The sequence below is a fragment of the Ailuropoda melanoleuca genome, chromosome 2 (genome assembly GCF_002007445.2).
Source record: "Ailuropoda melanoleuca isolate Jingjing chromosome 2, ASM200744v2, whole genome shotgun sequence".
NCBI lineage: Eukaryota > Metazoa > Chordata > Mammalia > Carnivora > Ursidae > Ailuropoda > Ailuropoda melanoleuca.
The window spans coordinates 139,034,712-139,058,336 of record NC_048219.1 but is presented as its reverse complement, the minus strand read 5'-3'; the positions used below and the strand labels follow the sequence as shown (position 1 = coordinate 139,058,336).

The window sequence follows — 23,625 nt, the reverse complement described above, 5'->3', positions numbered from 1 at the left end:
AAAGGATATGGGCTCCAAATACTTGCAATATTAGAGGGTGACCATGCCAGGGGAAGCAAGACAACAAAAAGTATCTAGTGACCAAAGTCCACACCTTCTGGGAGGAAATTCAAATCAACTTCAGCCATCTTGGGTGGGACACAGAAGGCAATTCTAAGAACCCACCCAAATGTGGGAATGGAGACATCCTAACGTTTCACAAGTGTAGTCATAAAATATTCAATACATTTATCTGGTTTCAACTTCTCTTTACAGACAGACCTTATCTTCAGTTCCATCTGACTAAATAGAAAAGTATCTTTTGGCCAAATTCTCCTCCCAAAACTTAGTTTGTAATTTGGCAAAGAAATTCTTTAAAATCAGCCTTCCAAAGAAGTTTACAGAAAATTTTGACACTAAAATAATTCACAAGGAATTACCGAGTACCCATGAGTCAGCCATGGTACCAGGTCTTAGGGAGAGAAATTTAAATTCACACTGAATTTAATCTTCATGATCTCCTGTGAGGTAGGTGCTATCGTCACTTTGTGGTGGTGTGGAAACTGAAGCATAGCACAGTTAAACAGCTTACCCATGGCCCACAGCTAGTCATTGTCGGGGTCAGAATTTGAACCCAGGCAGAGAAGAGACAAGTAAACAAGTCGTTATAATATGGTACGTGTTCTACACAATAAAGGTTATGTTCAAAGAATAGCTGAATTATGAGCTTCTGCACTCATATTTTGAATAAATTAACCAGGTTTCTTGAAATTTTTGTCCCTTAAACTCCCATCTCCTCAGAAGGAGTCTCTTTCAGGACTGATCTTTCACAAAAGTAAAGGACCCTTTATGTGGACTACGTGTGTGATGGGATTCATAGACTTACCCTAAGAGGATGCATCACAACTGAGGTCAACACACCCTGGATCTGGATTCTTATCTACCCAACACCAAAATCTACAACTGTTTCTTAAGGAGAAGTAATCCCATTCCCCCTAGCAAAGCATTCTCCTTATTTCTAGGTAAAATAAAGGTGAGTTAAGAATGCTTAGTTGGTCCATTGGTCTATGGTTCCCTTGTCCCGAGGAGAAGGCAGCCTTTCAAAGAGCCCTCTGAATCAGATGATCTGACACTCTACTAAGAAAGGGAGGCCGGCAATGGTGAATAAGTACACTGTGCTGAGACCAGGTTTCCCAGGTTCTGTAAGTCATGTTAAAGGAGTAGATAGACAGGGTGAGATGGCATGGCCTCAGGCCCAGGAAACCCAAACACCTCATTCTCTCGTACCTCACCACCACAACCCCAAGGAGGAGACATGCCCAAGGCAAGTGTATACACTCCTTGACCTCAAGCCTTTCCTTCAATCACAGGAGAATAAATGATGTTGGTGGCAGTAGAATAGGGAGGATTGAATAAGTGTAAGAGAGAGCTCAAGGGACCACCTGCAGGACTTAATATGGAGAGGGATTTAATACGGGAGGTTGGCGAAAGGGACACACCCAGGAAGACTGACATTTTGATCCTGGTTAATCAGCAGAATGATGGTGCCGTCAGGGATGTTAGAAGAAGTCAATTTGGGTCTGAGTTCTACCCCTTACCAAGTGTAGAAAAATCTCTTGTACTCTTGGGATCTCACTTTTTTTTCACATGTAAATGCAACAAGAAAAGCAAAATTCTATTAAGATCAGAAGCAGAATATATACTAAAGGGTAACAATAAAATACATGTTTTCAGTGACTACATGAAGTTTTATATTAGAGTAAATATATCTTACATTTCAGAACTCTATAGATTTAAATCTTCCTATTGTTAGTTGCCAACACAACACATCAAAATTTGTAGTTTTAATACACAGTTGTAAGTACCAGAAGCAGAAATCAGGTTGTTTATCATGAACTTTAACAAAGTTGTATATTTTTCTTAATCCAGTATTGTGAATAAAAAACCTGCTAATAAATGTCAATTTTATAAAGTATGGATTCTCCAAAGTTGATTGTAAAGTCCCACAACATGTTGGAGGTTGATATGAAGAGGATGTGCCTTCTGGAATGTTCCATGAGACATGTACAGGGACTGTTACAAAATGTTTAGTGTACCTGGCAAAGGCTAAAAGCATAGCGTTAAATGATTCAAAACAGAGAGACAGTCTAGTGCAGTAATTGCTAGTGGCCTAATGGCTCCAAGATTAAAATATTATCGAAGTCTTGATGAGTTTCAGAGGTATATAAATCCCTACATACTTCTGCATAGCCGCCTTTAACAATCCTCAAGTCTCTGGCATATCAGTGAGTGTTTATACTGTTTTGGAGCTTTAATAAATAGTTTTATCCACTTGGTGTTAATCTACTCAAACCTTGTCATTTTTTTTTATGTTTTAAAGGGGCTAGCACCTTGATGATCTCACCCAAGTGACCCCTAAGTGGACAGAAGTAACCCAGGGTAAGGATTATGTCTTATCTTTCTTCCCTCCCTGACCACATCAATTTGTGACACACTTCAGAGCAGTTATGTTGAAAAATCTTCAGACTGGAATCAGAAAGCCTGAACTCCATTATTTATCAGCTGAATGCCTTTGAGCAAGTCCCTTGAAAACTCTGAGCTGAGGTTTCTTTATAGGGCTCTCATTTAGTACATTTATAAAACAGAAAGGTAGGAATGAATGATCTCTGCTATCCCTTCCAGCTCTTATACTCTTTTGGCTTTATGCTTTGTAAATAAGTGATTTTGGGGTTGATCTCAGAGAGGCTAATCTCTCCATGCAAATTAGCAAGAGGGAACAGGAGATTATTCGGGGGTGTGAACCGGAAGGCTGGAGCCTTAGAGATTTTATTGCCGGTATTTTGTAAAAGGTCTTAAGGCCTATGAAAAGATGCTGGTTGCTGTGATAATGCCTCTGTTAGGGAAGATGAGCTTCAATAACAGAGCAATTGTTTGGATGCTGGTTAATGGGGCATGTCCAGGTTCATACCTTGAAATGCAAACTTATGGCTTTCCTGGTACACTTAAACTACACTGCTGCTTATTTTAGGAAGAGTAAAAGCACTAATGCTTGGATTACTAGCAATATCTATGCGTTAGCAGCCACAGTACCCAATGATAACAGCTATTTTACCCGAGGTGGGCTTGAGCCTCCCAAATGCTGGTCATTACCACCTTGGCTGCCAAACACTTTTCTCTCTGGAAGGGCACAAGAACAAGAAATAAGTTTTCACTAACAGTTTAGCTCTACTGGTCTTTGGAGCAAAGGCTAGCAGTCAACCCTCTTTGTTAGGGCAGTTCTCTTTAGCCTTCTTCAGGCTAAAGAATTCCAAAGTTCCAGACTCTCGAAATCTGCCTTATCATTCCTTCCTGCCCCACAGAGGGAACACCTGCTCCCCTCTCCTGAAGGAGTTCAGGGGGTAAAACCGCACCCACAACTTGATGGCACAACTGCTTTGACACATATCATCTTCTGGTGCACCACTGGGCATCGTCAGCTGATATCTGTTGAGGATGGGTGACTCTTTCCTCGGTTACCAGGGGGACTGGCAGAGAAAAAACAACTCCTAGTAGCTCTTGGATTGTAGAAAAAGTTTGTACCTCTGGCTGGAGAAGGAAAATCCCAGAGCCAGGCACTTTCATCTTGGTTTTGCCATTCCTTTACTAGATTACTTTAGCAAATTACCTGATCTCCCTGCACCTCTCTTCCCATGCAAACCAAGCAACCCCTTGCTCTGGGCCTTGTCTGATGTACTGATTATGAAAATGCTGGTTACCCAGCTTTTTCTATGGCATCAAAAGTTAATTGTAGATATTATTGCATCACTGATGTATGGGTAATATCTACTTTATTTACTTCTTTAACCCTTTTTGCATTTTCTAAAGTGTCTAGAGGGACCATGAATTATTTCTATAACAAAAAACAAATGTCTGTTTTTTGTCTTGAAAATGTAAGTAAGTATTGAAAAGTTTGCCTTAATTTTCAAGGATGTTTTTCGTTCCTTCAGAGTATTTGTTGGCTGTTGGGATTTTTCATCAATAAGCTGGCAGGTTAAAGGCAGTATCTTGGTCATGAAACTAGGTTCCTGGGAGATTAATACAAGAAGGATTAAAGAAATTCCCTTTCCAACAATATCCCTTTCTATTGTAAGCACAAGGCTATACAGGTAGTACTTTCACTTTCTTAGGCCATCATGACCCCATGAAATGCCCCACTATTACAGTTTCATCTCAGCCTTGACCAAGAGTAGGGCTTGCTGATAAAGGCCTGAAATAGAAGTAAGATCCACTTTCTATCTCTTGCAAAAAGACTTGGGCTACAGGAACCTGAGGGAACAAAACAGTCTCTCCTCATCTCAAGGTCTTCACTATCTAAAAAGAACACCTGTATTAGATTAGATGTAAAGGGGATAAAAGACAGTAACATATGAGCTCCTGCATTCAGAAAACCTAGATTTCTCCGACAAGATATTTAACTTAAACCATTTATCAAATTATATATCAAAGAGCTGCTGGGCAGAAATTTCTTTCAATAACGTGATTTTAACCAATACTTTCAAGCAAGTAGTATTATAGGAGCACCATCTACCATAAGGAAAAATATTTTTTACCCTTATAAAAAAGTTTATCAAACTTAAAAAAATAATAGATGTTTTTCAGACTATCTCATTTTCCCACTAATATTTTAAAATGTCGTTAAAAATGTAGTTAGGTTTGCCTTATATGTTCCGCTTTTTCACCTTACTAGCATTGATCGTGTGATCCAAAATTATAATCAAAGCTCAAGATTAAAATTTCACTCAAGTACACAGGCAAAATGCTGTTATTTTAAGAGCTAAATTCAGCTTTAAAATCGGCAAGGCAAATAGACCTGGAGCTATTAATCCTTGGCTGACCTTCAGCCCAAAAATGCAGTCAACGCACCGGCAAATAAGATGGGCTGAGAGGTAGGCAGGCAAATAGGGTTCCTAATTTTGCTTATGCAATTTATGCAGCATTACAGATATATGTTATTGATCTTAAAAACTTCTAAAACAGAACTTCTCTGGAATTGGAAATTTCAGTTATAAATATTCCAATGGCAAATGTTATTCATCGGTGTTATATACAAACATCTTAAAGTGTTACAAACTGAGATACTGAATAAACATATGAAGTCTCTTCCCTTGGATGAAATATAACTTCAAGGGAGGATGTATTTGAGATTTGCTTGATTTTTTTTTTGCAAAGGGGAGGTGGACTAGAAGAAATGAAATTGATAGGGTTGGGGTTTTTTGGGGGGGGTTCTTTCATAAAACTCAAGGCTAGAATTAAACTTATATTTTGTATACTGAGAAATTGCTTATGAAATTCAAGAAGGCCTCTAAATAAAATACACTGTTCTACAAGGCTTTTCTCATGATTGCTAACTTTCAGCTTATGCCTTTAGAGAAATAAAACAAGGTTCAAATTAATGCCTGCCCAATACCAACTTCCCATCATGGTAGTGGAAGTTAGAGGTGGACTGGTTTTGGGTTTGAGGCCAGCACACAACACTGATTTTTGCACTTAAATTCCTCAAAGACCCAGGAATGTGTTACTTATTCTTATTTATGTGATAAGCCCTATACTAAAACTCAGGACCAATATTCACAGAACTCCTTTGTGAAAGGTAAATTAGTGTGCCCACATTTTTCTACGTGTCCTTAGTATTCAAAAGGTTCCGAATCCATGTAAGGACACAGTGAGAAGATGGCCTCTATGAACCAGGAGGCTAGCAGGCCCCACCAGATAATGCATTGACCTTGGACTTTCAGCCTCCAGAACCATGAAAAATAAATGTCTGTTGTTTATTTAAAAAAAAGAAAAAAAGCTCTAAAGGAGCACATTTGCTTGGAAACCCAGGATAACCCCACTGCCCTCTCCTGCTGCAGCAGCTTTCCCCACCAGAAATGGATGCTAGAAGGGATTTTAGGATTCATTCAACCCCCCTGGAAACTCAAGTCCCAGAGATGGAGGGAGGGGGAGAGGAGGTGACTTGTAGAGAATTACACAGCTGGTTTGTGGCCATACCAGGAGCAAGCTCCATGGTTCCCCCACTACCCTCCAGAGTGAGGTATCTCCTGGGAATTCTTATTAAACAGGGAATGCTAGGTCACTGCCAAAGATATTTCATGTACCATAAGCCATACTCACGGTAACTTCCATACTGTGAGCAGATAAGCACACCCTCCACTTAAGCAGGTGGATTTACTGCCAGCTCTCACTTCCTTGCTGCCCCTTCCCTTTGCCATAATGCTCCATTTCTACCAGAGTACAGTTAAGGAAAGAATAAGTAACAGTTCTACAATTCAGTTCATTTTACAGCTTGTTAGGTCAGGTTTTATTACCCCAGTGAGGAAAGAGATTCAGAAAGGTTAAGAAACTTGCCCAAAGTCACACAGCTAGTAGGTAATAGAATTGAAGTGTGAGCCCACAATAAGAAACTAATGGGGGGTGGGGGTTTCTCCTCCATAAAATATCTGAAAAATAGGAAGGGAAGCAAATCAAACAGAATATCTGAATGCTCCAACATAGGCATACCCCTTTATTTGCAAGTTGTCCCTGAATTCTGTCCTCCCATAGGCTGATGTCACCATGCAAACCAGGATGCCCTTGGGAATGTCATACTTTCCTACCAGAGAGTCATTTCCTTTAACCTTCTAAAACTAAAGAAGGTATGGAAAAAACCTAGGACGTAATAGAGCACCACAAATGCTAGTCTCCCCACACCCCACCTGCTCCTGCCTCACCCCCACCCCAAGGCTTCTCTGGGATCTCATTCCTAAGGCTGAATACCCTCCTTCCTTTGCTTTCTCCTCCAGCTCAATGACCATGAGGCAAAAGACAAAATGCAGGGTTTGGCCTAGGCTGAATTCCCTTTCATGGGGCTGAGCCACTGATGGGACGGTAGCCACCAGATAATTTGGGACTCAGAGCTCAGGAAGAGCCAAGGCCGGGTCTAACATTCCTTCAACAAGCACTTTTGCCCCTGTGACAACAGTTTGGCCCTTCTTACCTCCCCAGAGAGGGGTGGGAGGACAGCCTGGAAAGCTCCAAATGTTCACAGAGGCCATTATTTTGATACTTCTTGCTCAGCACTGAGTAGGGGATGGTGGGTGTAGAGGGGATATGAGGCCTCTGCTCTGGGCCTCACATGCTTCTGCACATCTGGGAGCTGAAGCCCTGAGATGGAGTTCTATATTTAGACCCATCAGGGGGAGGGTGATGACATGTCACCACCACCTCCAGGGCCAGCCCCCAACCTCTGCACTAACATAAGACACATGACTCAACTTCCCTGCAGAGCTCCAGCTGAAAGAGGACCTCTTGCTGGAACTGAGGTTAAAGGCTGGGAATGCGCTCAGTCATTTCACCCTTACCCTGGGTCCTTCACCCACCAGAGCCCCAAGTATCCCCTTCAGAGCCCTTCAAGGCAGAACCACTGTGGGAATGCAGGCAGGGTCAGCCCAGAACAAGGAGGAAGGGAATCCCTCTATGTCTTAGAAGCTGACACATGAGTCTGGAGGGAATCAGGGAAGACAAATGGCTACAAAATCTCAGGAATGAATCTCCTGAGCAACCAAGGCCTGCATTCTTCACAGTGATATGACTGGCACATGGGATCCCAATAATCCCCAGCCATTTAAAACAAAGTCAGGCTAAAATGGACTCTAACGTTCTCGCCATTTTTATCACTTCACCCTTGGAGACATCTTGCTTTCATTATCAGAGGAACACCAGAGCCATGGAATATGTAAACTAGAAGAGGCTTTTCTCCCTAAAAACTGTAAATGTTCTCTGAAAAATAGAAGGGAGCTTGGAGGCAGAAACTACCCAAGCCAATCTCTTCTTCTTACAGATGAGACCAGGTTAGGAAGGAGTGGGGTGAAGACAATATGTGCCACCATTTTTTAAAGTACTTACTAGGTCAGGGACTGCACAAAACATGTTCAGTGCATCATTTAATTTTGTCCTTTGAAACTGTTCTTTTTTTTCCCCTTCTCATTTTACATCTTTTAACTTCTCCCCATCTTACTAATCACAAATATTCAGTAACTTGCCTGAGGTCCATGGTTAGGTGGGTAACCAGGTATCTACGATTTACTCCCAGGTCTGACTCCAAAATGTGTGCTCTTAACTTTTCTACCCAAACTGAAGCCATATTAAAAAAACTGAACCACAATCACTTTTTAAAAATGAGTAGCAGAGCTAAAACTAACATTCAACTCCCCTAAATTCTCTTCTGAAGAATTTTGTCATTTTATTTTTTTGGATCCTTCCCTTGGACACTAATCACATTGGCTTCTAATGTCATGTTGAATTATTACATTTTCCTTAATATATTAGGAAGGATAATTCCTATCTAAAATAATTTTAAAATTGAAAAGGTTTACATCTTATCTAGTACACGGGTGGTCACAATTAAATAGTTTGTGCTAGTATAGTGGTTAAGACGAAGGATTTTGGAGCTAAATAGCTGGGTTCAAATCCTGGTGACATCATAATACCTTGTCCAAGGACAAGAACAGTACTTTCTGTGACTTACTTAATCTAAAACATTGGACAAGTAATTGCACTGACTTTATGGAGTTATTGTGAGGATTATAAATGAATTCATTCCTATAAAGCACTTAGTACCAAAAGATATCTGCACCCCTATGTTTACTGGGAGCATTATTTACAATAGCCAAGATATGAAGCAATACAAGTGTCCATCAATAGGTGAATGGATAAAGAAGAATGTGGTCTTTATATGGAATGGAATATCACACAGCCATAAAAAAGAATGAGATCTTGCCATCTGTGACAACACAGATGGACGCAGGGGGTATTATACTAACAGAGAGAAAGACAAATACCATATGATTTCACTTACATGTGGAATCTAAAACACAAAACAAAAAAACAAACAAAGGAGAAACAAAACCATAAATACAGACAACAAACTGGTGGTTGCCAGAGGGGAGAGGGATGGGGCAATGAGCAAAATGGGCGAAGGGGAGTGGGAGGAACAGGCTTGCAGTTATGGAATGAATAAGTCATGGGGATGAAAGGTACAGCATAGGGAATATATAGTCAATGGTATTTTAATAGCATTGAATACTGACAGATGGTAGCTACACTTACGGTAAGGATAGCATAACATATAGAGTTGTCGAATTACTATATTGTACTCCTGAAATTAAAGTAACCTTACGTGTCAACTATACTGCAATAAAATGAATAAATAATAAAAAATTATTTCCTAAAAAAATAATAATAATAACGCACTTAGTACCTGGCACATAGTAAGCACTCAATAAACGCTAACTCTTATTTGGGGACCAAATCCATTAGCTAGAGCTTAGGAAGCAAAACGCTAATAATGACAATAGCATTTCAGTTCTGTAGGGTTTCATGGCTTTCTGAGCCCTTCAACACAAAATATCTCATTTGTCATCTCTAGTCCGGGCAGTGCCAATGGAAATAGCATTATCGTATCATTCAGCTAAGAAAGGCATAATTAATGAAGGCAAGAGTGGTGCAAAAAGCCTGTGATATTTCTGCATTCGTGTAAGCTTGTTGTTATGGCAACCATCCCCTCTCAACGACCCTTTTTCAGGCAGAGAGAGACCCAGTTTTGGAGCCGTCACAGCACATCTGTTTCTCTGCTCAGCTGATTAGCTCTTGTTTGCAACAACGAGCAGATGGAAGTAAAAACAAAAAATTTTTTTCTAAAAAGAAGCAAATGTTTACTTTATCCACAAGTCTGCTTTCTCATACAGAAACAGACCTTTAGCTGTTTTAGGAAGATGTCGAGTAAACTGGATCCTTAATATAGGGCTACTTCTCTCACTGGTAGGACTGCAAAGTGTAGTCAACTAAAAATTATAGGTGATAGGTCCTTCATGTATGTCTTTTAAAATGATGTGTCTCATGCTCCAGTTTCAGAGTATTCCACTACATCTCCGTATGTCTTTGTTGCATGAGCTATCTCAGCACACGTTTTCCACACTGAACGCACTTGGGAACACACTAAAGTGAAAGACTACAAGGCTGGTGGGTTGGGAAACCTGAATTCTGGGACCAAGACTGCTCTGAATTAGCACAGAGAATAGCCTCTCCCTGCCTTAGTTTCTTCATCTGTCAAATGAGACTTGCATTCCATGCTCTCTGAAAGGCCAAACAGTTCCAATACTTACTAGGTATGTGGAGTATGTGGATTTGGGCATGACTTCTCCTATACACTTCTTTGAGCCTCACTTTTCTCAGTGGTAAAGTGGAGAAAATAGCATCTACTACGAGAGCTGTTGAAATGAAATAATGTGTTAAGAACCCCTATCCTAGTTCCTGATATATTAATTCGTCCTCAGCAATTGAAAGTCTCCTTCCCACCATACACTTGCTTAGTAGGTACAACATTCAAACTATCTGGGAGCTGGTTCTTGAGGTCCCCTTCTTGACAGGCATTACCTGTAGTGGTTGAACCATTAGGAGATCTGGGGTGTCCGGAGGAAAGAGACAGGCATCTCTGGGGGCCAAGGAGCACTCTGGATGCCAGCCACTTACCACCCAGAATGGAAGTATTTCAGTATTTTACCAATCAGCATGGCCACACCCATGCACACCAGTTAATTCTAAGGCATTATTCTAACAAAGTCTACAAATGTCCCCAATAAAAATGATAATGATACTTTCTACCTTTTTCTTGAGCTTCAGTCATTTACAAACATTCAGTTTAATTCTTTGCTACATGTGATGGAGGGAAAGGAAGACGAAGGATCAATTTCCCCAACCCCCCACCATCACCATCAATACACATAAAGTAGGCTTGTATCCCTTTTTGCTATAGACAAGGGTATTACCGGGCATGTATGTGATGCAAATACTAGCTGAGCAATACCAACACTGACAGTGGACATGGGTTGTATTGGAAATCTTCTAGTTCAGTGGGTCACAAAATATAGATTGTAGTCACTGTTACATACCTACTCGCTCAGTGTCCCTGTGCACTTAGCCTGGCAGAGCCTTGGATTTCTTATCTATTAAGTCATGTACTCATGCCTAACTGGCATCCTCACAGATAGGTGTGAGCACTTAAAAAATATTTGTAAAAGTTCTATGCAAATGTGAGATACTATTATGCTTATTATGAGAAATTGGCTGTCAGGAGACAGTAGAGGAGAAAATAGACACATGGCTAATAGGAAGACTGTGTTTAAAAAGTATCTATTTATAAGATATAGGCTAAAGTAAGAGGCAGGGAGACCAGAGGCTCAATGTAAACAGAGGGTTGAGGAAGGTAACCTGAATCAAACATCTCAGGAGATAATAAAAAAAATGCTTGGCTAGAGATTAGGTAGGACAGAAGAAAATTCTGAAGGCTCTGAGTACCCAGGTGGGAAGGCAATTTGTTATGCTTAGTACACCCAGAAAGAACTGTGTTTGCCTTAAACACCTGAAGCTATGCGAGAACAGTGTGTGTGAGCACACGTGTGCATGCAGAGCTCAAGGCCAAGCTCTCTGAGCTAGCTCCTCTAACATGCAGACCCGTAGATCCCAAATGACTGGCTGATTATCCTGGAAACTTGAATTATTTACTACAGAGGAGGGGTGCTAAGTATTTGGAGGGTTGTTATGGGTTGAGTTGTATCCTCCAAAAATATATGTTGAAGTGCTAACCCCCAGAACCTCAGAATGAAAACTTATTTGGAAATAGGGTTGCTACAGATGTAATTAGTTGAGTTAAGGTGAGGTCATACTGGAGCAGGGAGGGCCTCTAATCCAATATGACTGGCGTCTTAATGAGAAGATGGCCATAGTAAGGCAGAGACACAGAGGGAGAATGCTTTGTGACTATGAAGGCAGATACTAGAGATATCCAGCCACAGGCCAAAAAATACCAAAGACTGCCAGCAAACTGCCAGAAGCTAGGAAAAAGCAAGAAAGGATCTTGGAGGCTTCAGAGAGAGCGCAGCCCTGTTGACGCCCTGATTTTTGACTTCTAGCCTCCAGAACTGGGAGATAATAAATTTCTGTTGTTTTAAGCCACAGAGTTTGTACTACTTTGTTATGGCAGTCCTAGAAAACGAATACAGAGCAGACAGCCTTTGACCCCAGGACAGGAGGAGAACCCTCTTTAATTTCTTCAACCGAGATTAGCCTCATGGCAGTAAAGGAAGGTGTCTGTTTGTACCAAGGGTCTTTCACTGGTGGCTGCTGGAATGCTGGAGCCACTACTGCCCCTCAGATATTCACAGGCAAGACTGTCACAACTGCCCGCACGTCAGTCCCTAACAACGAAGCCGTGCAGGTTGCAGCGGTCACAGCCTGCATTTTTGATGGCTTCACGTAGCGGCTGAACCAACAAACTCTGCAACTACCTACTTCTGTCCTTACACGAGAAACTTCATTTCCTATTGTTTAAGTCATCTTGCTCAGGGTAAGCTGTTAAATACATAGTTTCTATGTTGAGTGTTTTTCTTTTCCTCTTATCTTCCCTGAGTCATAGTATGAAGTCCTATCACACTGAGGGCACTCCTAGAGTTTTTCTTATTCTATATTGCTGAGCTGATACTGCTTTTACCCAGTACTTTCAACCTTGGTCGTATCCAGATGAGGCAGTGAGAGGAAATAAGTGGAGGGTCCTGACAATCTGAGAGTCAGTGCCTGCCGCAGCTTTGAGCTGCCCCAGGGAACTGTGCGTTTGGACTGCTCATCAACGTTTGATTGTGGTATGGTCACATTCCATTAGCTACCTGGTTTGTACTATAGCCTATTTGAATTAAATATTGAGTTACTCAAGCTGGTGAAATAAAAATGGAAATAAAATTGGGAAAAGAATAATTGGGCTCCATTTCTCAAAATTAAATAGGATTGAGGATCCTTCAGCTGCATTTTCAAAATAAAAGCACTGGTCACCTGGATGACTTCATCCCACTGGTACTGGCACTGCATGCATCGTTGTCATGTTTAATCTAAACACCGCTTATTCACACTAGAGAAGTGAAAGCATTTAAGATCAATGTACTATGCAGGCTGTTATATGAAGACAATGTTCATTTGAACCATTGCTGATTATACTTTCCATAACTGCTCTTGACCCAAAGCTTTGCTCACCAGGGAGAGTATAAATGTTTGTGGAATCCACCTGACAAACAGAAGATTGTTCCTGTGGACATTCTTACACAGAATTATGAAGCAAAAAAGAACCTTTGTTGGAAAGAGTAATTCTCCATTTAGAAAATAAAAACATGAGGATTGTGTAGGCTTGAGTTCCAAGAACTGCAGCCCAGGACTGACAGCATACCCTGGCACCAGCAGGCATCCTGAGAGAGGCACGAGCCATCAGGCACTTGCTGCTGAAACGCACTGTCAAGGTCTCCTCACGGCCATCTGCCTACTCCTCAACTTAACCACCAGGGCAGGTAGGATGCCATGCTGGCTTTTCCCTGCTGAGAACACAACCAGTTCCAGACAATCTGGGCAACAGAGACTCACCACAGATCACTATGCTGCCCCTTCTAGAAACATTCCACATATTTTATTCAACCCGGCTGAAACTGAAAAGTCACAAACACCTCATGAGAACTGTAGAAAGCCAAGGGCAATCTTCTCTTATTTACATTTTGTGATTCCGGAACACCAGCTTGCTGTGGGTTAGAACGAGAACACCATCATCTGTGTTATGTCACCCTAAATATGAGGTGAGTGGCCTCACTTAGGTTTTAATAACAGACCAATCTAAATCTACAGAGAAATTTGTTGATACCAGTAGTTGTAAAGCCTCCTCAAACTACCCTCCAAATTCATCTTCTCCTTTGGCTTTTTTTTTTTTTACCAATGGATTCGTTCATTCAACAGATGCTTACTGAGCACCAACTCTGTACCAAGCACTACGCTGAGAGCTGGACATCCCCAAACCCTGCCAACAGTTATAACGGGATGATCACGGTGTGCTAATGGAGGCCGTAAAGGCTGCAACAGAAACTTAGGGATAGGAGCCTCAGTGTCAGCCAGGAATTAGGGAAGGTTTCATAGGGAAGACAGACCCAATTGAGCTGAGACTCGAAGATTGAGGAGGAATGTTTCAGGGTTCTGAGGGCTACTCCAGAAGACATAACAATGCATGGGAGGGTTTAAACAATGCTATAGCAACATGAATTTGGGGTGAACTTGTTCACTACTCTTGAGGCTTAAGAACAAGTAAATTGGGGAACAGTAAGCTGGGAAGAGGGTGGATAGGTAGATACAGGCTGGAATATGAAGGGTTTTGTTCACCATCCAAAAGAGTTTGGATTCTGTCCTACAGTGTTTCTCAAAGTGGGATTCACAAGGTCCCCATGAAAATTTTCATGTTTTTGTTGCAGTGATAATTTTATTAGTAATAAAATGGGAGGAAGAGTGATAAAAACATATTCCAAATCATCTGGATAACAATTTGCCTCACAATTCCAGCGCCCCTATTTATATTTACTATTAAGTTGGCATGAGCCAACAGAGATGTACCAGTTAGAGACCAGAGGAGAAGCTGTTTGTGAACAAAGTTCACCCTAGCTGAAACTGAGTAAAGTGGTAGAAGAACTGGGTCACCACATGGCACATGGTAGCAAGTATGACAAAATAACTCAAAATAATACGTGCTGTCATGCTCTGAAACACAGTCATACTGAAAAGGACAACTGAGTTTCATAAAACAGTGTCATTTGTCTTATCAAATCAAAGGTGTTTATTTGCAGCTTTTTCATAACACATTTCTTTCCTTTTAGCTTTATAGTTCTATAAATATAAGGCACAAGGAGTTTATATCTAGTTTCATGTTTTTTAAATCCTATTTAAGAAACATTTAAGATTTAAGTAAACACTGGAATCTGCAGGGTTTTTCTTTTTCTCCAAAATGGGCCTATCCATTACCCAAGTATGAAAGAGGACCACAGACAACGATGAGCCACTGAAAGACTTTCAGCATTGGTGTGAACTAATTCCTGTGTTAGGAGACCACCTGTGCAGTCACATAGAGGAAGAACAGCGATGGGGTCAGAATGGAGATAGAAAGACCTCTAAGGAGATGATTGCCTGAGAGTCCTGTTATTAAAAGCTCCCATTTGCTTAATCCCAGAGACTTGCTCAGGGCACAGGCCCCAGTACTGTGGAATTAAATGCTGACAGGGCAAGCAATGCTATAACAGTGTTTCAGGGTATGCCTTATCTAGCTGGAAAATTCCCCAAACTTCTACCTGATTCATTTCATGGAGGGCTCTGTTATGATGCCAGAACTAAATCAGGACCAAATCCCAGGTTTTAATAGAGAGCCAAAAAAGCACACAAGAGAAGTTGCTATCTACCTGGTAACAAAAAATAACCAGGACCTCTGCATCTAGTGCTGTAGTCCCGCTGGAGCTGAAATCTTTCTCTTTACCAAGCCATGTGTCACTGGGGCTGCGCCTATCCAGGGAAGGTGACTTTTTCTAATTTACACAAAGGCTGGGTGAACTTGCCAAGCCATGACCCATGGAGAAAGCTGCATCCTCTGGAGGGAACACCTTTTTCTAATTGCATGAAGGTAACTTATAGGCTAGCTATGACTTAATCCTGCTTTTCTCAGATTATGTGTCATCATTATCACTCCCCAAACAAGAATTTACAGTTCTGAAAATCTGGGGAAGTGTATGATTTTCTCATAAAAAGGCATAGTACCAGCACACTCAACAACATAAATAAATGCCTTCTGCTTACCTCAGGAGCCATCCAGAATGGGGTGCCAACAGATGTGTTTCTCCGTAAACGTGTACTGGTGAGTTGAGCTGAGACACCTATGAGAAAAAGGTACCATAATTCAGCAGTGAACAGAAGGTGATGTTAGACCAGAGGCTGGCAAACTTCTTCCATAAACTCAGATAGTCAATAGGCTCCAAGAGCCATATGGTTTCTATCATAACTACTCAATTCTGCCGCAGGAGAGCAAAAAGCAGCCATGGACAACACAGAAACAAATGAGTGTGGCTGTGTTTCCATAAAAATTTATTTATGGATACATATAATTTTCACATGTCATAAAATATTCTTTTGATTTTTCCCCCCAATCATTTAAAAATGTAGAAACCACTCTTCTTTCACAGATCGTATAACGAGAGGCAGGTCAGATTCAGCTGACATACTATAGTTTGCCAATCACTGTGTGGGAGCATTTCCACTCTATCTAAATCACTAGAATATTTTTGGTCCTAATGAACATTCCTACTCATATTGCTACAAAATTGGAATCAAAAGAAAATATCAAGGGGCACCTGGGTGGCACAGTTGGTTAAGCATCTGACTTGGTTTTGGCTCAGGCCATGATCTCAGGGTCGTGGGATGGAGCCTGGAGTCGGGCTCCAAGCTCAGGGCAGAGTCTGCTTGAGATTCTCTCTCCCTCTCCTTCTGCCCCTCCCACTTACACACGCTCTCTCTCTCAAATAAATAAATCTTAAAAAAAGAAAGAAAGAAAGAAAATATCAAGAACTAAACCCAAAATATCTTCCTATTATATTTCCAAAATATTTCAGGTGATTTCTTTCTTAAAATGGTGCTTCATTTTATGGAAGAAGAAAATCAGCATGTATTACCTATAATAGAGCATCAGTGTAGACATGCAAAGTTTTTAGTCCCTTATCTTAACTAGAAGCCTGAAAACCTGGCAAGAAAACTATGTTTGTCAAATGGAAAAAGAAGTTGACTAATAATATTATTATCTAGGGCTCTGTGTTGAGGACCTGAATTTTAATGTAATTCCAATGTATTTTCTCTATCTTAGTCTTCAGACAGCTCTCTTCTTTATACAACAAGTGAATAAAGAAGAAGTAAAGATGCACTGGATGAGAAGTCAGAAGACTTGTTTTCCATCCCAATTAAGCCTTTTCCTAATTGTATGACCTCAAGCAGACCCCCTCACTCTGACCCTCAGTTTTCTTAACCTCAAATTGGGAATAATGATACCTGCCACACCTAACACAAAGGGTTCTTTTTAAAGATCAAATAAGAATGCAAATGTGAAATAACTTAAAAATTATAAAATATTTTGGGTCGCCTGGGTGGCACAGCGGTTAAGCGTCTGCCTTCGGCTCAGGGCGTGATCCCGGTGTTATGGGATCGAGCCCCACATCAGGCTCCTCTGCTATGAGCCTGCTTCTTCCTCTCCCACTCCCCCTGCTTGTGTTCCCTCTCTCACTGGCTGTCTGTCTCTGTCGAATAAATAAATAAAATCTTTAAAAAAAAATTATAAAATATTTTACAAATATATGGTATTCTTTTACACCCAGCAGAAATCTAAGGCAGCCCTTAATTAGAATGACAAGCACTGTTAGTAACGCTGTTGAGGATGAGAACTTAGAAACCTGAATGAGGCACGGGTTTGCCAAGGACTCATGGATTGTTTTGGGTGATGGCTGCTGGACACTTGCATTCTCTTTATTAGAAATCCAAACAGGGCTCTCTAAACTCCATTGGCCATGGATAATTTGTTATTTTGCCAAATTCTCTACTGTAATTTTGGTTAAAAAAAACACTTTACTTTTCTGTTTTAATTTTGAGCAATTTCTTATGGACATTTGGGAACCTTCTACTGGCAAGATAAGGAGACTCCAAATCACAAAGCTGGTGAGTAGATAAATCAGCATTAATCCCCATCCTCATCCTTCTAGGCTCTTTCCCTCACAATACATTGACTGCCCTTGGGATCATGTGTAAACTACATCTCTGACATTATCCACAGCACGTTCGTAGGGTTACACCATTCCTTATACAGAAGAAGGAGCATAAGACTTGAACAAAGTACCCCTCTGCTACTTTTCTTTGTTTGCTTTTGTAGTAAATAAACCAGCACACCTAAAGTAACTTCATTATTTTTGTAATTTCTTCTGAGCAAATCATTCACTAATACATTTTAACACAGCTTTCTTAACAATAAAACAGTGAATATTCAAAATCATCAATCTTTTCTCCTACTATGTTGACATTTATAAAAAACATTTTAAAAAGTGCTTCTGTAAAAGTTTTCTCATTATTTTTAGCAATCATCCTGAGGTACTAACTGTTGTTGAACACATTTAGAAGATAAAAGCATTCAATAAACTTAAAAAGGAAAACCAAATGGTTTGTTGGTTTGTGAATATCAATACGTGAGTGTTGCAAGGAGATATTTAATAGGTCTCTGGCCTTAGGTGATATTGCTCTGCATTTCCTCTCACACTTCCATTTCCTGTTAATGTTTCCAGTTCAACCAGCCTCACATGTAGCAGCAATAATCACAATTTAAAGGGATGTTAGCTGCCAGACCCAAAGGACTATTCTACCTTCTGCTCACTGGGAATAAGTATGCCTGAGGCTAGAAAAAGTCATTTGAAAGACCAAACTGCTTTCCCTTTTCATATGCAAAAGAAGAAATGACGAAATGTAAATTATAGACAACAGCTCTGAGACTAGAAATTCTTCCCAGAAAACCAAGTTTTTCCACCAAATTCTTCTTTCGAAACACTTTTATTTCCTATCTTTAATAAAATTGCTTCTAAAGCTGAAAATAGATTAACAAACAGCATCTCCTAGGGTGATCCATCTGGTAAAACCCCCACTCTCCAGTCTGTGTTTGACTGGAAAAGTCCCTCAGCCTATGGGATAGCAGAGAGGCCCCAGTCTTCGTAGATTGCAATAAATTGTTGCCTTGGGCTAAACTGCACACATCAAGAAAACAAATGACAAGCAGTCATTACCAAAGTCAACGAGCTTAACTCCTCCTTCTGTTGTCAGAAGAATGTTATTCCCCTTGACATCACGGTGGATGATTCGGTTATTGTGCAAATGCTGAAGGCCCTGCATGGTGTCCCACAACAGGAAAAGAGAAAGGGGAAATTTGAATGGTTATTTTAAAACAATTACCCCACCTTTAAAAATCCAATCAACATCCACATTTGGCTACACCTCCCTGCTGTTATACACCTTGCATATTACGGGTCCATTTCCACTTGTTACTATGCTATGGTGATCCAACCAATTACAAATTGCCCCCTCTGATGTCATCCCCAGCCAGATGGACGTTCTTACCAAGAGGGCCCCATATAAGATGTATGAGATCATTGCTTCATCCAACCGCTGGCCGCACCTGAGTAGACCTTTGACAAGCTCGGTGACTGAGCCCCCATTACACAACTGCAAGAGGAGGTGCAAGGAGAGAGGTACAGCAGGAGAACACATACAAAAGAAAAAGAAAAAGATGTTAAGAAGAAAAGCTGATTATTGACCTGATGTAGTAAATTTACAGATCACAAAACTCCAGGTCAGAATAATTAAACTTCAAATTTTACATTATACAGTCAAACCTGGGCTGTGTGTGTATTTATTCACGGCGATGATTTATAAGTGAAAGTACATGTCCAAAAAGTAGATTGTCAAGTGAAATATAAAAGCACAAATTATTTAGACATTTGCAAGGGAAAGCATATGAGTGATCATGGTGACTTATTGGATATTTTTCATTTTATATGAATATTGTCTATTTAAACACACACACACACACACACACACACACACACACACGCATTTTAAGGGTAAGAGAAGACCAGAAGAGGCAAAGATGAATGCCGTTGACACTTGGGAGGAAATAAATTTCATTTCAAACATTCCTGTTTCCAGGGCTAGCACTGCAGGCATCAGAAGCCCAACCAGCAGCTCTTTCTAGAGTTGCCATTGAATGTCAAATTTATGGGGTGGAGTTGCCTCATTTGTGCATTTAACCTTCTCATATTCAACCTTGGGCATTCAGCAACTTTATGCCCTTCTTTTTTTCTATAATGAAAAACACTGTAAAAGTATATCTTACGTATTTGCTCTTTTTTAGATACTATACATCACTGAGATTTAAGAGCACATGAACCAGGCATACTACACTTTTGTGGAAATTTAAGGGTTTCCAAGGATAATTTTTACTAACTGTAGAAGTCAATGTGCCGGTTTGGGCTTGCTACATGCTGTCTTCAATCAAAGGTTCTTAAATGGTTGGAGCAGGACATGTAAATACCCTGAAACTGTAGGCATATGCAGCTTGCATTTTTTCTGCTGAGAAAATTCAGAGCTTTCTTCAGATTCTCAGAGACATCTTTTCTCTTATAAGGTTAAGACCCCACTTTAGACTAGGTTTCCCCTGGCACTTTACCTCCAATTTGGGAAAGAGTTAACTAGTGAACAGTGGGGGGCCCCTGGGTTGTGGCTGCTTGAATCAACTGGCTTTTCATAAACAAGGAAATATGAGGGAACAGAGATTATCACCTTTCCTAAAAGAAGACAACTCTTTATCAAGATAATACATTAGGATTTATTTTACTCTAATTATGAATATCTGTACTGTTTTATCAAAGGGTGAGCAGATGTTTTTATTTGATGTGTGTATCATCCTGTTACTTAAATGGCAGATACCTTGCACACACATTAACAATCAAAATAATCTGGAACTGAATCAGCCCATTTTTTACCATTTAAATGGCTCAAAAGTAATAATATGTGATTAAAAATCTAATACAGAATTAGCAATCTTTAAAACTATGATAAAATTACTATGAGGAATGATTGAGGAGGGACCCTAAAAGCAGTGAAATGCACTGAAGGCTATGATGGTCCCATCAGTTTGCAATTGAAGTGTCCTTGGAATTTATTCTCTACCAATGTCAGGTATAGCTTGTAATTCAACACTCTGATGGCCCTAATGCTGAGAACCAGGGTAATGTCTTCCAAAGGATTCCACATTCTTTTGATTATGACTGTTTTTGCATGACCCTGAAAGGGCAAATAACATTCAGTATTCATAATATCCTCTTGGGCAATGAATGCATTTTCAGTGCCATGACTTGTATTTCAACAGACAAAAATAATTTCCAGAACTCCCCAAACTAGATTCTATATTTCAAGGAACAAATACTGGAGAACTGACGAGAGTCAAATGATGATCATGACATGACAGAAGGGAAGTTCTCAAGAAAAAGAAAAGCCCTTCTAGAGCTGGTGGTATAGAGCCTGGAGAGCTTGAGAGAACAAGAGTGGAGTGACAGTGCTCCCTCTTCAGAGGTTCTAAATAAGGGCACAATTATCACAGAAATTTCAATTTCTTATGACCATCTTTTCATTTATAAATCTAAGAGAAGACCTTCTCATAGGAGCCTCATGCCAACAAAGGGGTGTCCATGTTGAACAGAAATGGCAGTAGGGCAGGGTGAGGCTGACCAAGGCTAGGATTTTAACAGTTCCCTACAGCTCATTCATGACTTACAGAAGATTCAGAACTTTATGCTCCATTTGGGGACAGGGATAAGACTAGAGTCTGAATGACAAGGATAAGAGAGTGAGGACCTCATGATAGGAAGGACCAAGGACATGGGGAGATACCAAAGCCAGATAGTACAGTGACTTAGTGGTCACCACACAATTCAAGGCCCCTGTCCTCATTGCTGTAGCTTTACATGAGCATCTGTTGTACCTAGATCCAGATGCTACCCAGGCTGAAGGGAAGAGGAAGAGGAAAGAAGAGGTTCTAAAAATACTGAATCTTTACCCCTATGATTGAGCTTGACCTGGACCGCGATAACAGGATATAAATAGTAGAATTTGCCCCTTTCCAAAGATATCATTCAATTGAACTAAGTTTAACAGAATGAATTAAAGTCAGTTGTCTCCTCTAGGCAGGCTGGGGGCTCAAGAACAAAGTTGAGTTCAGTTAATGAAAAGAAAGCTACCTCTTTGTTCTCAATAGTTTGTGACTGTCCAGTTTATGACCCATTACTCACTGATGAAAACAACACAGTCCCTGACCTCAAAAAGCTCACCACCAGTAACAGACACATAAGTAATTAGGGCACGGCATAAGGAAGTAGGGGTGTGCCTAAGAGAGTGTGGTGGCACCAAAGAGGGAATGGTGGCCTCTGCTGAGACAGGGTGAAAAGGAGGCAGTCTGTGAAATCTTCTTAGAGGATGCAATATTTACAATGAATTTAAAGGACAAATGAGTGTATGGCAGATGGACAAGAAGGGGAAGGGCATCTATGAATTCTAAATAATCAGCTACTGTTGGAACAAAGAGTGCCAGAATCCTAGGGCAGGGAGATGGGGAAGGAAGGTGGGGAACAGGAAATGACAAGTGTGCCCTGCTAATGAGTACAGGCTTTATTACTACACACATATCTCTTATAACACCATAATATATCATTAGACAGGAATGGTAAGCAATCCGCAGGTTTTAGGCAAAAGGTCTCTATTCAGATTTATAGTCTAGAAAGACCCGGGCAGCAGACATCTGCTAGGAGGTGTTAAAGCAATCAAGAGAAGGAGGGTCAAATAGTCAAGAGTTATGAGGATGAAGACTCAGGGACAGACATAGGAGGCTTTTATGAGATAGAATCTGCTATCATTTCTGACCAACTGAATGTAGATAGTGAAGGAGAGAGAAAGCCTAGGGTTCTTGTTAGACTAAGGGAAATATCAATAAAGTTCTTTGTCCTCTAAAGCCAAAGTGATGAGGGAGCAGAAGGCAGGCTGAGTGCAAAGACAAGCTAACACCCCCACCCCCATGGTATATATGTGCCATTCCTCAGGCACTCCTGGCTGCCCTAGAACAAAGGAAAGGGAAAAACAAATGGTTAACTGATAGAGATCACAGTCATGCAGGACATGAGTCTCCATCAGTTTACAACTGTCTTGATGATTTACAAGGAGAAAAGCAATCTCCAGAAACCTACAGACTCAATTTCCGGGAGCCCTAACATCACCCTCTCCTCCATAGGATAGAAGATCTTATATAATCAGTCATACCTCACAGCCCCAGTGCAGCTCTTTCTGCCCACGGGTCCTGTCCCCGTGCTTTAATAAAACCACCATTTTGCACCAAAGATGTCTCAAGAATTCTTTCTTGGTCATTGTCTCTGAACCCTACCACTTCAAACTACGTCAAAAGCAGTAATAGGAATGCAAGGCACTGTAACACCTTCATCAGAACGTTTCCTGAGCCTGGCTCCTGTCTCTGAGAGGCACATGCTTTGTTGAACTGCAAGGGCACTGTTAAAATTCTACCAAGAGAAAATTTAAATTAAATGCTGGGTGATGATCCAAGCTAACTCAACCCTGGAATTTTCCCTCCAAAGCGTCATTTTAATCTCTCCTGCCCTACTTTAACTGTGGCCACTTTTGCAACACAAGCCTATTCAGCGATATTTTATACAGGTAGCCAACTTATAAACTTTCTTCATAGCCCTAGAACCTATGAAGAGATTAAGAGCAGCCATTTCCCTAGCAGGATCAAAACAGAGCTGTGGATTTAAAAACAACAAAGGATCCTACTTGGTAGGTGCCTTTTGTTCACTAAATGTCAGAGTTTAAGAGCTGTGTGACTTCCTGTGATTCACAAAAACATGTAATTAAACTGCTCAACGGCACCTTTAGAGGAAGCTGTCCTGTGAAATTGAAAAGCCCCCCAGTATAGTTTTAAAGGGCAGCCTGTAGGTTACAGAAAAAGGACTTTGGGTACTTGGTACGAAAAAGGAAAGCAGGGACACACTGACAATTGTCCTACCAGTGTAAATGTTCAGTGAAATGAAATGAACATTCTAAATAATTTTTTTTTTAAAGATTTTTTTATTTATTTATAAGACAGAGACA

General features: G+C 40.6%; 1 protein-coding gene across 1 annotated transcript in view; it reads right to left on the bottom strand.

Annotated features, from left to right (window-relative positions):
* The window catches only part of MYO3B (myosin IIIB), a 368,137-nt gene that overhangs the window by 335,780 nt on the left and 8,732 nt on the right, over positions 1-23,625 (bottom strand). Inside the window, exons 4-6 of the mRNA XM_034642243.1 lie at positions 19,033-19,137; positions 18,702-18,801; positions 15,694-15,770 (exon numbers count right to left, since the gene is read on the bottom strand). Of these exons, the coding sequence (XP_034498134.1) occupies positions 15,694-15,770; positions 18,702-18,801; positions 19,033-19,137 (282 nt within the window). The remainder of the gene's footprint in view (positions 1-15,693; positions 15,771-18,701; positions 18,802-19,032; positions 19,138-23,625) is intronic.